Source organism: Rissa tridactyla, chromosome 3, assembly GCF_028500815.1.
Source record: "Rissa tridactyla isolate bRisTri1 chromosome 3, bRisTri1.patW.cur.20221130, whole genome shotgun sequence".
Lineage (NCBI taxonomy): Eukaryota > Metazoa > Chordata > Aves > Charadriiformes > Laridae > Rissa > Rissa tridactyla.
The window spans coordinates 33,062,080-33,078,272 of record NC_071468.1 but is presented as its reverse complement, the minus strand read 5'-3'; the positions used below and the strand labels follow the sequence as shown (position 1 = coordinate 33,078,272).

At 41.0% G+C, this 16,193-nt stretch overlaps 1 protein-coding gene across 5 annotated transcripts in view; it reads left to right on the top strand.

Annotated features, from left to right (window-relative positions):
- Positions 1-16,193, top strand: part of DAAM2 (dishevelled associated activator of morphogenesis 2) — a 217,256-nt gene that overhangs the window by 72,576 nt on the left and 128,487 nt on the right. For all 5 annotated transcript variants that reach the window (XR_008465346.1, XM_054194894.1, XM_054194895.1 and 2 more), the window contains one exon: positions 15,317-15,519. Coding sequence is in view for 4 of the 5 variants with exons in the window: in XM_054194894.1 (XP_054050869.1) it covers positions 15,346-15,519 (174 nt within the window). In the remaining variant the exon portion in view is untranslated. The remainder of the gene's footprint in view (positions 1-15,316; positions 15,520-16,193) is intronic.

Genomic DNA, 16,193 nt, shown 5'->3' with positions numbered 1-16,193 from the left:
CCTACCAACTTTTGGATCTGATGAGCCAAAGTGATTAGTCATAGTCACCTTTGCAGTTTTGTACAGATCCCCTCCCCACATACTGCTTGGGAAACTGCACTGATGAAGGAAGGCATATGCACGGCCGTGGTGTAGCACGGCCAAGCTGTGAGATGACTCAGTACAGAGGGATGTACATACACATCATTATTCTTTTCTGCACTGGATAAATTCTATTTTCTTTAAGGAGCGTTGGGATGCAGGTGGTGTGGAGAGAGAAAAACAGGCCTGGAACTTTGAGTGGGACTTGTTTAAGGAAAATTTTAGCACTGTGACCCTAGTGGGGCTGTGCATCCAAAATACTGGAGGGGAGCCATAAAACAAACCAGCATAAAATAAACTTGTTGTACATGTTTTAATACTTACATCCCCAGCTACTTTTGGTGTGTTTATCAAGACGTTGTGGGCTTTTCGGTCTGTTTGGTGGTGGGAACGAGGACAAGGAAAGGAGATAGATATCTATATCTATGTGGACCATAGTAAAGCTTTGTTTGAGGTCCTCTATCTTTAAATCTCCTTACTGAACTACTTCCTTGGCTGGAAGAAGGTAGGAAAGAGGTGTTGCAAACACCTGTGCTCTCAATATTCTAATAAAGCTGGTGGAAGGGAATTCCTTGGCCTGGTTGCAAATGCTCTCGCTTTTGCTTTATCTAGAGGGGATAGAGAGCTTGAACTAAGGTGGAGTATTTGCCACAGTTGCAGTCAGTGGAGTTTGAAAGAGGGGGCAGAAGTCTGGACTGAGGCTGTTTCATTATTTTCAGATAGGGAAGAAAGGAAAACTTTCATGAAAGTGTTCTGATTTTCTATTTTAGAACTGCATTGGGATGTGTGTGTTTGGTTTTCTGAGCCTGGAAACATTCACTGTGTAGAAACACTTTGCACTGAAAACCAGGAGTGTATGACCAAGCAGCTTTCGCCGCTTAGAATTTTGACTCATATTTCAGTAGTTGAGCTTAAAGCATATGTTCTACCAGCTAAACCTGTTATCCATTTTTAACATGTTTATTCACGAGTTACCTGTGGGAGCATAACTGACCAGCAGAACAGGAGGACGTTGTTTTATTATTCACCAACTGTCTGACAGTGCCTTGGGTTGTGAATACATGTATGTTATTTGTGGATGGCTGATGCTGAACAGCTTATGTGGTTGTTGAGCAGCTCCTGAATGTCGGCGTGCTGGCATTAGCTTATTTCCATGGGGTTGTCTCCGAAGTGGTAGGCAGGTGAAAAGCATTTTGTTTGATGGGCTCCAAAGCTATAGCTGGAGAATCTGTTAACAGAAGTAAGAAAAGAACATAAAATGTTCCTTTGAAACCAACTAAGAGACATGCAGAACACTGGCATATCCCAACAAATTCTTCAATCAGTGAGGGAGAAAGTCTGCATCTAAAGTCAGTTTCCCCTGTACGTCTTGTGTTAATTATCCTCTCCAGAGTGAGTGCTGCTTATCTACTGCTGCTCTGTGATGCGTTGAAAAATCAATGAGGGAGGAGGAACAGTGAGCAAACTACATCTAGGTCTCTGCTGATGGTGGTGATGGGGGCACAGGATGGAGAGAGATGAAAGTAATTGCAGTGCTGTCCATGATGCACAACTCCGCACTCTGGCACTGTCTGGTAAGGGTGCAGAGGCTTCGCTCAGCTCCCAAAGAGACAGGGAAGCTTTGACTTTCTGCACAGCTTGAGAGCAGCTTCTGCTTAGTGGTGTCAGAAGCAATGACAACCCTGCCCTCACTTTCTTTCCGATTTGAGGCAAGCTGCTTGAGCTGTTATGAGCAGCATGGAAGAGTATTCCTGGGCAAGGAAGGTTTAATGGGAAGCGTGGAAGTGTAGCTGAAGCATGAAACTACTACTGACATACAGCATATGTTGCTTTTCTGAATCTGTCGTCAGACACTTTCGCAGGGTTAGGATTAAGGATGAAAACTAAACCTTTTTTGAGTACAACCAGCCTGGAAGAGGTCTGTGCAACACTAACCAAGTACATGTACAGTTTCACGTTCCAGTGTGAAGTATTGCCTCCAATTTAGATTTATCTTTCTGCCTCGCTGCATTGCCCACTTCTTGAAGTGGAGTGAAGAAAACATTTTTACAGCCCAGTTGAAAAGGTGTTTTATCTTCAATCTAACCATTCATTTTAAATCTCAATTATTAAAAGAAGAAAGTTTCTCTACCAGCTCTGCTCCTAGCACTGTTGGATTTTCTTTTCCTTTTTTAATGATAGAAATTGCATGAGTGAATGCAGTTAAAAAGAGGCATTCATACTAGTGCCTACATAAGTTTGTATGTGACTTGGAATACATTCCCCAGGAGTCAGGAAATGATGATTTGGATGCTCTACTTTGACTTTGCTAAAATTGTCTCAAAAGGCCTTTGGAGAAAATAAAATATTTTGAGGACTTAAAAAAAAAAAAAATCTCAGGTGCCCACTTGGCACAATTCCAGCAAGGGACATTTCACCAGAAATGAACTGAGTCTGAGTTCTGTTTGGAAGAGTTGGTCTCTTGTTCTACGAGGTTATGTGTTTCTGTCGGAATTAATAGGAGTCTGTTATACCCATGGAGAGGAAACCATATAGGGAACATATGTTGTTCACTCATCTGAGGAGTGAAAGGCACTTGTAAAGTCTCTATAACCTAATTCAAATAGTATGTTCACCCTGGAATTTATGCCTTGATAAGCCAAACAGAATTTTGAGTATACCTTCCAATATCTTTCTGAAGAAAAGGATAAAATGTTTTTTAGTTTGTTTTTTTTTCTTCCTTTTTGCTTTTCCTGCTGACTTTGCCTCATAAATATGACTTTTGGGGGATTCCCTGGCAAAGGTGTGAAATAATTTGCTTTACCGAATATAAGACGCTTAGTACCTGATAAGAAAGAGATTTCCTCTGGAGTAACCCAAGCCTAAACATTTGAAGAACTGAATACAAAGGCATAAATTTATTTTTGTGACTGAACTATTGGGTGGTTGACCCACTGGCATTACCTCCACACCACGGTCCTTCCACAGCACGAGACTTGCTATAGTACTCCCACAGAGCACAGCATCCTTCCAGCTAGAAAACTGATCTTTCCTCTTGCCCTTTGTTTCATTTCCTGTGATAAGTGGTTTCCCTCTAAGCAGTTATTTAGAAACTCAAATTTTGGTCCTTAGAGACACTCCTTCCAATTTAGAGAAATGCTTTATTTGGTGTGGAGTGGTTGGTTAGAAGGGGCAGAGATCTCATTTCCAAGATATTCCCAGTGTCAGTTCCTCTCTATTAAATGAATGAGACAAAACTGCTTCTCAAGGTGGATTCAGTCCCAGTACTAAAGTTTTTTGGTTGGTTTTTTTGTTTGGTTGGTTGGTTGCTTGGTTTGGTTTTTTGTTTTGGGGTTGTTTTTTTTTTTTTTTCATTTAGGCAATGTTATGTTTTATCCTTTTTCGCATGGAGGTTGCTGAGGTGCTGGGAAAATCACTTCCTTGGAGCACGCTTCTATAAGCAGCTTTCTGAGAAACAGGTGACTTGGTAGTCATTATGCTGGGATTTGATGATTGAGAACTGTTTGCCATGTAGTCATACTATTGCAATTTAAATGAAGAGAAACTATCACTGTAAGAGTATTCCAGTAGATGCTGGGTATATGTCTTGCAATATTGATATGGATATGAAATGTGCTCTGGGAATTAAAGAGAGTTAGTTCTGCTGTTAGTGGGCCCTGTAGGACATGAATTGTTTCCTTATCATGCATGACCTCTGAAAAATGTAGAAAATTTTTGCCTGTGTTTGAAATCTCAGCATGAACAGGATATTCTAAGACCTTGTGGACTTGTTCTTGTCTAAAGCACCGTTTTTTTCTTGGAAACAAAATAACGTTCCTTAAAACTATTTCCCACACCAACTCCCCTCTCTAGACTGGTGTTGCTTAATGTGTTTAATTCTGGGGTTATCCCAGTTGAGCTTTTTGTGATTAATAGCTGATAACACTGTAAACCCAGCACAAAGAACATTTCCTGGGCAGTAGTCATGCTTCTTACAGGCTACATTTGACTGATGTTAGGGTATGGACAGAACAAGCACTAGGGAAGAGGTCACCTTGAAGAGGGTCTCAGTGCTGTGGGCTCAGTGTTTGTTATACATCTGCTAGTTTATATTCTTTCCTGAGATTTGGAGAGGGAACCACTTCTCTGTACAATTTTCTCTGTTTTAAGCACCGCCAGGTACCACTGCAGTGCAGTAGACCCTAGCTTGTAATATGATTGGCTATGGGGGTTTGGGGGGAGGAAAAGGTAAAGCACAGGGATTCAGTAGTGTTAGTTCCGTTTTCATCTCATATTTACTGGTCCAACAGCCGGTAGTTAAAAATTAGTGATAGGCTGGCAGCCTGCATGCAAATTGCTGGGTTACATATAACGTATTTCTGCTTGGACTTGCCATCTAGTCCAAATACATAGTTGGTCTTGATGTTTCAGAGCTTCTGATGTTTTGCTGGGAGGTAGGTGCAAAGTGGTGAGTGAAAACTGAGAGGGCTTCCTTGTTTAATTGGGTTTCTGGGCAGGGGGAGGGTCAAATGCTGCTGCTACTTCTTGTGACTGGAAAGGTTTTGGTACTGGTTGGCTGTGTCTTCTCTACAGCAAGTAGGAAAGGGGGATAACAGCAATTTCAGTCTTTCTTGCAGTAGGAGATGTTCTTACATAACGTTCATTTATCTTATAAATGTCCTGGCTTGACCAGGACAGCAGAGTCAAGACCTGAACTTGTTGTAGGAAGCAATGTATGACTGCTTACTTACTGTCTTTATTTGTATGTATTCCACCCATAAATTTAAAATATAAGATGTAAGATTCAAGTAAGTTTTAAATATGCTTCCAAAATGTGAGACAAAATGAATTGCAGCAGGTGATGTTTTGGATAAAGTCCTACACAATCTATCAAATAAATCAGTGTTGTACAGAACTAGAGACAGCAAGCAGTGATATTGGCACATGTTCTGCTAAGACGTACATCACTGGGTATAATAATGATGTTTGCAGCCCTAAGGGGATAAAGAAGATATTCCTTCTCTAATAGAGGGTAGACTTCTGTTCTATTTGTATACAATGGGCCTTCTTTTTGAATCAAATCTAAGGACTATGTACACAGACCAAGTAGCTGTTTAGAAACAGGGTTGAGTTTTTTTGTTGCTTTTTTTTTCTTTTAGCATGCAGCTGTAGTGGGGTGCTGAGGGAATTTTATCCTGCAGTCTAGTTTTCTGTGGAGTGTGTTCAAATTTTTGTCAACAAGATGCAAGTAGCTTGGGCTCAGAAGCTGAAAGAACTTGCTGTATCTTCAGGCAGGCTATTAACTTGCTGTAAATACTTAGAAGTCCAGAGATGACTACCCAAACATCTGCTGTATGCAGCTTCTTTGCAGTTTTCTTTGGATATCTGAGCATACTTTTAAGCAAATGACTTATCCTTGGGGGTGAACAGTGTGTTGGTCAGTTACAGTTCTAGGAAGTCTTCCCTAGATATACGTCAGTACTTAAACTTTTCTTAATTGTGAACACTAAAGGCCTTGATGTGTTCATGACCTCTTGCTGTAAGAATCCGGGAGACTAGAACTTGCTATTGGCAGCCCAGAGAAGCGAGTAGAATAGACTTGGTAGCGATTGGCACAGACACCACACGTTTGTGTACCATATGCTCTAGACTACGTGGATCTGCATTGCTTTGTAGAGAAGATCCTCGCATTTGGGTATTTTAGGGGGGTTCTCCCTGTCCCTCCTTTTACTGCACTCTTTGCAACATGTTGGCCAAGAGCCTTGACCACGCAAGGAAGGTGGCTGGTTTTAGGTAGCACTTTCTTTTCAGACCCTTATAATTGATCACTACTTGTGTCACACAGAGCATCAGCTCTGTGGGATTTGACCTTAATGTACATGAGGCCTGATTCACCCTAATGTCATGAAGCACTTAGCAGCCCTAAAACCTAAAGCAGTAAGTCATGGCTCTGAAACTAGCTTTCAGTGTTGGTGTAAAATCTCCTCTTGTAAATATTACAGCAGCCAGAAAATATATTTTATCTGGATGCCACTTAAAAATACACACAGAAAACAACCCAAAATCCTTGAGCAGAACTCTTTCCAAATATCCATTCTTCATGAAGATACGTTAGGTTAAAAGTTCAACAATTTCACCAAGCTGCTGGCTTGGAATCCAAACCTACTTGCGTAATGTTGAGGTTTCAGCATATCAAACCCAGAGTATCCCCTGTCCGAATGTTGAACAAAAATAAAAATGCTGGAATAAAATGCTGTATATGACTTTTTCTTAACTTCACTTTCTAGATTTATTTTTGATGCCAAATTGACAAGTCGAGAATCAGAGTAGCTTAAAAAATAGGTATATAAAATCAATGACACTTTCACCCTGTTTATGCCTTGACCTACAGAAACAATCTCTTAAGAGGAGACAGCATCAAAATCCCAAGACCTGTTCCCTTTGTGATGCATCTACTGGCTGTTTCTTCCATTTAGTAAGTCGCTTAAGAAGCCTTTTAACTATCATCCCCATCAGTGGCTTTTCAGTATATGGAACTGAACTGACAACCATCATCTTTATTATTTATAGGTTCACAGTGAAATATACTTTACCTGAGGCACTAAGCAGGAAAGTGGCAGATCTGCAGACTGACTTTCCCAGGTGGCATTGATGGACACTAGGTTTGAAGAGATTCAGTGCCATCCATGAAAAACATGTAAAAGTCCAAATGTTGTCTTTGTAGGGCTTTTCCATAGTTATATGCATTCGCTATAAAGACTGAGTTGCTTTTTCTAGTGAGACAACTTCAGAACTTCAGGTAATCGATTTACCTGTCAATAATGAAGACAGCACTTGTACACCTACATCTGTGGCCAGTTTCCAGTGGTTATAACCAAGGCCTATTTCCAGTCAAGTTGAGCTTTAATGTCCTGTAGTGGCCCTGAACCCAGTGTTAGAATGGAAATAAATTTTTGTATGCTGTGATGACATCGGACAGCAGATGAAACATTTTTCTACTAATTGTCTGAATAAGAAAACAGCGTTTCACATGGAAATAAGCTGGAGTTTGGGAAGATGTAATTGGACCTTTACCATTTGTTTGTTTTTCTTGGAGCACACTGGCAGTTCTTACAGATTATTTCTCTCTCAGAGGCACTCTAATGCCCTCAGCTGCTTATTTTGTCTGGAAAAATCAGGCACCCAGGATAACGATGACAACAACAGCAACATTTTGACTCCCAAATCCCCTGGCAAAATAGTTACATCATGTCTGGAAATAATTGGGCAATGACAGAATGGAAAAATTACAATGACTGAAACAAGACAGGGATGCTCTTAGCAATGGGGTTTTGTGTATTCATTCTTTCAAAGGTGGCAGTTCTTAGTGCTACTGGGAAACTCTGGACTGACATCCCTTGTACTTGAACCCCACTCTTCCCAATAGAAATATTGCAGAGATTTCCAGTCTCCCTAGATCAAGCCTTAGTGCTAAGCTGCCCGGTATTTCTGGTCTTTTGGTGTATAGGCATGAGTGAGACAGCTTGTTTTCCAGATAACTCTATTCTTGACTTCTTTCTTGTGGGTATTAAAGGCTTGGCTCTAGGATGAGCACGTCTTATGGATAGAACTGACAGACATTACTCATTAGGGCCAGTTTCAAACCAATGACATTAAAGGCATTTCATACCTTAAGACCCGTAAAAGGCATGGGACTTCATCTTCCTCTAGAGTAAAATAGCCTTCTGCACTAGAACTGAAGGAGCAATGTGCTGGTTCTGGCTGTCAATATGTATGTTGGCTTGACTAATGTTATTATGATCTATTTCATCTTCAGTCTATGAATTCTTATATTGAATAAAAGCTTCATCTCATTCTCCAGCTTCCAAGGCACTCTCTCCTGTGGAATTGCATCACAGCATTGTACCCCCCACCAGAAGAAAGCAAAGAAAGCCAGAAAGTCTAACCTGGCCTCTGCTCTCTAGATCCATAGCTTGCAGAAAAGGCAGTTCAGACCCACTTTGTTGTGTAGCACAGACACAACTTAGATTGTAGTCTTGTCCTGAATTCATGGCTCTGAGATTACAGTACGTTCTTGGCAAGTCCTAAAAACAACAATTTGAGTACCTGATTTATTTCAGGAGTAAAATCTGTGGATTGTAGAGAGTGTTTGAAAAGATGTCCTGTTGGATGGTCTTACCCTCAGTTACGATTGGGTCCTGGGATGGCATCTGTGGCATTTGTGGGTTTCTTTCCCTATGTTTGCTCTTATGTAGTGTACTTCCCACAAGCTATTACAATCACAGCAATTTGAAGAACAACAGTGACATAACAAACCAACCCATCTAGTGAAGCTAATGCTGTAGTAGGGGCAATCATTGCATAAGTTCAATTATTTCATAAAGCATAAATTTATCCACACTGGATTTGCAGACACTGCTAAATGCTGTCTCTACGGAAGCATCGTTACTGGGGTATGAACCATCATGTCCTGGCCAGATTCCAGTTGGGTGATTACTTTTTGCTGATGTAGTCTTTATATTACCATTTAGATATTACTGTAAGTCTACTTGGCACTGTACAATCACTGATTCAAGCAGGTAACTAGGACCCTGCACTGGAGAACCTACAACCTCAGTGCCACACCTGGGACATTGGAGTACAATACACTAAAAATAAAACATACTGGTCAAGTATAATACAACAAAAATAAAACGTTCACAAAGTGTTGTGCAATCCTGTGTCACGCAGTAGGTATCTCTTCATAGGTTTGTTTTTTTTTTTTTCTCCTTAATATATGCTTAAAGAAAAAGAGAGGAGTTTTGCAGTTTGAGGTGTCTGTAAGTGGCTACTACAAGCCTTTCCAAGTCTATGAGCTGTCACGAAAGAAAGTAAGGATATTGCCATGGAACAGTGAAAAAAGGAGAGAATAAAACCAAAGTTGGTAGAAAAGAAGGAAAGAAAGAACTAAGGCTTGAACTGCAAAGTGCTGGATTTTGCCTGCCTGAATAAGAAGCTTTTTGTTTTTCTGCCTTTTTTTTTTTTTTTGAGGTATACAAATAGAACAAATATGGTTCATGGTGAGGAAGACAGGAAAATTAACCTTGGTAAAAGTCCAGACTTTCTGGACTGATATTACTGAAACTGCAGTGCTGCAACACTAGAAGACTTGGAAGTAATAACTGGGAGGGGGCAAGGAAAGAAAGATGGTACTCCAGACTACTGTGCTCAAACCAGAAAGGTTCCTTATATTTAGGGGTATGCTGTCCTGGTGGATCCACCACCATGAAGGTTTGAATTATTGGCAAGTTTGCTTAAGTGTGGAATTGATAAGTTGGGATGGGATCCTGTGGTACAGCAAGCACTAAGCAAAATGTATTTCTGCCTCCAAAGCTGCTGTTTAGTTGGACATCTCTGCCTCCCCTCTTAGCCAAATACCTTGTACGTTTAGACACTGGGGAGATGAAGGACATATATATTCTGGATAAACACTTAAGTTGTGAGTTCTGCTTGTTTTGTTCTCAGTTTAAGCTGCGGTGGTCACACTGCTGTTCAGAAATATTAAAGATGTATAGTTTTACTTGTATCTAAATGAGATGCAAGATTATAATTCGGACTCAGCTTTTGGTGTCTAGGAGGACAGATTAGTTTTAACTCTGCAAATTTTTGTGTGGAGCCAGTAAACTAATAGATTCGTGAAAATAAAATAACTTCATAGCAGGTAAAAGAATGAATGGATTGTACGTTCAGCTCTGTCAGGTATAGAAAATTATTAATCTGTACTTGATTAAAAGGTGGAAAAAAAGTATAAAGCAATAACAAATGATTACTAGCCAGATTTATGATACTGACACTAACTGCTTTGTTGCTCTCTCCACTTCGTATTTTGAATCTTGATTTGTCTGTGTTCCTTTAAAATAGTTTTTCTATCAGTACAATTTGGATAGATAAATGGATTGGGATGAACATGAGGAACCTCTGGTATCTTTTTTCTGTTTTCTTTGGTTGTTCAGGCTTCGGTTTTCTTTGGTTTTTTGGTAGAGGGTTTTTTTTCCCCCCTCATTCCCAGGTGAAGACAGAGAAAGTGTTGCAAATTAATCTTTCAGAAGGGAAAGGCCTCTTACAGTTCTTCAGCTTTTTTTTGTCTTGATAAGCTTGTATCAGGTGAGAGGCATTGGATTTGTGGGCATTAACAGACTAATATTAGTGGTCATTAGTCATCCAGTGCATCCTGAGCATCCTTAAAGTATTAAAAATAAACAGATTTTTGACAGACGCATTGCGTTAAGTAGGATCATGGATATAGCTACACCTGACAGTCTTCAAATAGCCCTTGCCTTTCCTGTTATCTCAGGACATATTTCCTAGGCAAATAAATGACTAAAAATTAAAGATTAAATAAAGTGTTAATAATATATAATACTACCTATATAGCAGGAGACAAGCTTTAGGTCTGTGGAATGCTTTGAAATTTTCAACCATCTCAGTTTTGATGAGATGGTGTGTAAAACAGAGCAAGGCTGAGGCCTGGGCTGGCTTAAGAAGTCCTTTTTCCACCTTGGGATCTGCATCCTTATTTTGATGTGTAGTGGGAGGGAAAAATCCATGACCTGGATGCACGGTGAGTTGCAAGCTGAGCCCTCTCTTTTGGTGGAACTGTTAAGTGTGGGCCGTGGCTCACCAGGAGTGAGGGGCTGTTGCTGCATAAGGCTCCGCTTGTTTTCCAGGATTTTCTTTCCTGTGATCTGTTGTTCTGTCTGGGGTCTGATGCCATCCTGCCCAACATAGTAGGCAGGTGCGCCCTTCCGGAAGGATGACCCTCCTAGCTGGAAGAAAAGTTTTAACTTTGTGGATTTTAAATAGTCGGGTATTTTGTTGCTGTTTTGTGCCCCAGAGATCAGGAAGCTCCTTAGTGTGGTGACAATTCCAAACCAAAGGAGTTGGGTTACTACTGCAGATGTAGCAAATGGATTGCTTGCCTGCCCCTTTCCCCATCCCCCATGCTGCAATTGCTTTATATTGCATCTGACATCTGTCACATTACAAGTGACATACATGGAAAATCCCCATGGTAATTAGAACCTGCCGTGAAGCTAGTTGCTTCTCCAGCACACAGATGGTGAAACTTTGTGGTCCAAGGAACTGAGCACAGGATCAGTACGGAGCTGTCTAGCTTTACCCAATGTGTATATTTTGACAATTATGAGCATGGTGCTTATTTTCTGCATTTCATCATCAGTAAGTGATGATGAAGGTAGCTGATAATACCATGAAGTTCTAGTGGTTTATTATTTAATAGCTGAATAACAGAGATTTAACTTGGATTTGGGGGTGCAGGGTGAATTGGCTTATGTTCCAAACCAGTCCAAATCCAGGTTTCTTTCTGCTTCTGTGACAATACATCATATTTATATGGTTTATCCTGCCATAGAGATAGATACAGATTTATGGGGGAATGGAAGTTATTTAGTTTGTTTCCTCTCATGTTAGAATAAACTGGTGTGGACAGTGATTCTGCATGATAGATTTAGTCCCATGCTTCCCACTCAGGTGAGAGCTGTGGCTACATCCACCAATATTGTTTGTCTGCTGCTGATCAGTGGAGATTCAGCTCTGGAAGTGAGCGCATCGGTGTCTTCCATTAATGCAGGCTGGTTTTGCAGGACAGCTTGTGTTTAGTTAATCCACAGAGTTCTCTCTCTCTCTTCTGTTTTTCCAAAGGTGATGACACAAAAGTAGTTTTCTCTATTTTAATTATAGTTATGCTCTGGCTGTTCACTGTGGTGAAGGACAGGACAGTGTGGGAAAAACTATGATAATCAGCTCTCTTGCACAGGAGAGCTGCTGGCATTGCAGTTGTTTCAGGTGTCTTACTGTTTGTGGAATATTGCTTACTTAGGGTATGTTTCCATGAAAATTAGAATTTCTGAGATGAGAATGAAGAAAAGAGTGAGACTGAAGAAACAATTTAGAACCTGCAATTGAAAGAGGATCCTCGTGTGCAGTTTGCCTGGATCTCATCCCATGTGGCTAAACCTTCTGATAAGACTTGGAAAAATTGCATGAGCTTAATTATGTTTGGTCACTGGGCCAAATGGTTTAGAAATGAACACGTACGCCCTGTCAGAGGAAGAGGACGTTGTTATAATTAGACCTTGGGCAAAGTTCCAGGTTGTGACTCCTGACCTAAGCTGAACCACAGATGGGGCTGGTAAGCAACGGGGGGATCGCTATGAGGAGCGGGTGTGTGGTGAGCTATTGAAATGACAGCGACTTGTTTGTATTGTGCAAAAGGGTAAAACAGTACAAGTGAGAAGAGCTGTGGGAGGGAGTTATGTGTAATAGTGGGATTCCCTCCAGAGAGAGATGTCCCATTGATTCTCACTGGAGGTATATATAGAAATAGATGATTGGACATGTTCCATTTTTACAATCACTTTACTTGCAAGAAGTTGAAAGGCAATAGGTCTTTCATTAGAATAAAAAACCCCTGCCTTTATTATTTTCATAATTTTTTATGACAGCTTTGTTTTCAATTGCCTCTCAGAAAAATGAAATATGTTCTTTTCTTCATTTTCTTTGTTGGCCCTCCCCCTGCCCAATCCTTTGGAAGCATATTTTCCCCAGATTTGGTTCTTGACAAAGAAAAGGCAAAGGACAGAAAAAGAAAAGGAAAATATTATTAAGTTGGAAGCTATTAGAAAAAGTTTATTTTCTTTAAAACTATATCCAACAACAAAAATCAAGGAGTTGTAATTAGTTCTTTAATAGCATAAACAGTGCAACTTAAGTAAATGCCCCTCAGCATCCTGTGGCTGGCAGGCTTCCTGTTTAGAAAGACAGTGGTCCCACTTAGAAATATTCGTTCATCCAGTGATTCAATTCTTAAATACCTGTGCTGGATTCCTCTCTAGCAGTCCTCAATTGTTCTCACTTTAAAAGCATCTAGACACCTCGCCTATCTACAGTTACCGTGTTGTAGCAATACAAAAGTGCCATTTTACCCCTCTGTGTCAGTATGAATTTCCTGTATGCCACTTATAGATGGACCTGGGAAATGCCAGTGTTAAGAGTATGAGTTGTGCAATGGAATGGTGCTTTGTGAAAGTGAGGCAATACAAGTTTACTCTTCATTTGAGCTCTCTGTGCTTTTGCAGAATAGTAAAAGCTTAGTATCTTTGCTGAGTTTCTCAAGTATGGATCCCAAAGAACAGGTGCCAATTTTGCAAAAGCACCACCGGAACAAGCACTAGCTTGGGGGTTTTTTTCAGTGTTACGGATGAAGAAGGCCTGAACACTGACTGTTCACCTCTTCAGTGAACCTGCTTAAGATGAAAGCTGAGTGATGAAATGTCAGTACAGGACAATTTGTGGTGCCCTGACTAGGGCAGTACTTACCCTGTAGAAAATGTTGGCCTTCATATCCATTCACATAGTATTCATTTCCTGGTAAGGTGCCTCTTTTGGAGGAGGGCTTACCAAAGCCTTCACCTGAGCTTATAACGGAAGATGTTATGGCCCTGTCACTTCAATGTCTCAGCCAAGGAGGATTCACTGTCCATACCCCAAATAATTCTGGTCCTTTCATGGTTGGTGAGGAAGCCTACAGGCAGCGGGCCAGAACTCGGTTACAACTGAATTGATGCAAATGTAGTTGTATTGTATGTAAATCAGTTTTGGCTCATAGATTTGAGTTCCTTCAAAACACAGTTTTGTCAAACTAATGGGTTCAAATGTCATCCGTGACCAGATTACCATAAAGTCCCTGAGAAGATGGTGTGTGGTGGACAAGTTCAACTTCTTCTGAAGCTCTCTTGTGAAATCTTTTTAAGAACTGAACCTCTTAAGTCTCCACCACCAAGAGGAAACAGAAGTTGCCATGCATGTCGTTGTGCCAGAAAGGTGGAAGTTTGGATGGTTTGGGTTTTTTTTGCTGTTTGTTGCTCAGTTTTCTTAAGTGAGCATGCTGATTTCTACACAAAAAGTCCCTGGAGAGCTTCTGGCTGGGTGCAGCATGTTAAGCCCCACTATGCAATTGACGTCCTAATGGTGCTTTTCCTAGCACAGCTACTTAGTCTTTCTGAGAGCTCAAAGCAGCCTTGTTCTGGCAAGCAAGCAGACCAAAGCATTGTGGGGCAGGCTGGGGCAGCAGCTGCTCTGGTGACAAAGTTCAGCTGTGTTGCTGCTGATCCAGCATCCAGCATCCTGCGGTTCAGTTCACCTGCCACCTCCCTCCCTGCTCCCCTGCCCTGTGCCCAGGGAGCTGGGCTTCCCAACAGGCTTTAATTATTTACTCTCCAAGGATATGGCTTATTCTGCAAATTAAGTGAAAAAGTGAAGTCCTTAAAAAAAATATAACACAAATAAGCCCCTGAGCTGTCAAACAACAAGTCCCTTAAAAGGGCAAAATATGCGGCTCTCTGTGGACTGCACAGATCCCTCCTTTCAAACTGCTGGCAGGAGACTTCCTGTTTGGATGGGCCGCTCACAAACGGTGTTGTGTGGTGAAATCAGTCACTTCCCAGCTCCTCCTTCAGGCCTCCTTTTGCCTCCCTTTACGCTCCTGATACCAAAGTCCCTCAAGCCTGGGTCCTGTCAAGATGGGATCTGGCAGCTCAAACGTAAATCTGAAAGCATGCATTAGCACTGTGCGGTTTCTCCCCTGGATACAGAAAGCAGCCCAAACTAGTTACGTGTGTTTGAACACGGGATAGACAAAGTGGTCCAACTGCAATAGTCCTGGCCATAAAGGGATAAGTGAGTGTTTGGTGGTCTGGCTCCAGAGTGGTGGAAAATTGATTCCTGCTTCATTGTTTCATTGATTGTTTTATTTTGATCAAATTGTATATCTTTGGAGGATTCTTCCATTTATTCTGGGTAAATTCTCCAGTATGTGCTTTTTGCTTCTGATAGTTTCATTCCTTTACTGTAGTAGTGAGAGAGCGGCCTATACTGGCATTCAATGGTAGCATTCAGCCTTGGTTACTGAGCATTTCCGATAAATCTACTTGCTGGGAAATCCCATACTGATTTTGTAAAACCTTTTGAGAAGCTTTGGGAGAAGTGATTCTACACTGCCCTGCAAGAACATGTTAATACCATATGAAAGCTTAGCTACCTTATCTAGCTTGAGTGTTAATTTTGCCCTTTTGTGTCTTAGATCCTTCTGTCCTTTTCCAGCTGTTATACTAGTGGTAAGTGTTGTAGCTGCAGAGAGCTGCACAGATCCAAGAGTCTTCTCATTTAATGTCCTTTTTTTATTTTTATCTTCCTGCAGAACATGATCAGAAGATAGCATCATACACCATGATCATGGCCCCCCGGAAGAGGAATCGTCATGCGTTGGGGTTTCTTTGTTGTTTTGGGGGTAGCGACCTCCCGGAAATCAATCTCAAGGACAATAACCCCCTCCAGTTCCTTGAGTTTTCTGTCCCGATACCACCAGCAGAAGAGCTCAATGCCAGATTCTCCGAACTTGTGGTAAGTTTCTGCTGGCAGATTGATATATTTTAGGAGATGAATGACCACCTCCCTTCAAAGGGAGGAGTAAAGGAACTTAAGGGACTTATTTGGGATAGGAATAAGACTTCTGTTGAAGCTTTCCCCCCACCCCCTCCCCATTCTTTTATGACTCATATTCTTCTTATGAGAAAGACGGCAAATGACAGGATGCATGACAGTGGCAATGGCTATAAGTACAACAAAATGCTTAAATATGTTTATTTATTCTCACAGAACTGTGCAATTCTCCAAGTGTAGGATTGGGCATATTAGAAGGAACCTCAAAAGTTCTCTAGAGAACGAATCCCTGACAGTCAATTTCTTGTTAACAACTTCTGATAAAATCTGCTGTATAATACAGTACAGTGGAAAATCTCAGGGTCTGCAGGTCTATAAAACAAGGATGATACTGTTCTGTTGATCAGTAACATAGTGCTGGTGAGGTATAAGAATCGGATGGCCATGCTAATTATGTTTCATCTGCCAGCTGCCTTTGAACCATGAAATGGTGCTGTTGCAGCAACAGACATAAACAGGAAGGCAAGCAGTTATTTCAGATGAACTTTGTTGCTTGCTTTTGTGGTAAATGTTGTGGATTCCAGTAGCCGGCACTTGCTATTCGTGCCTGGCATCAAATGACTTCTCTGTCTTTG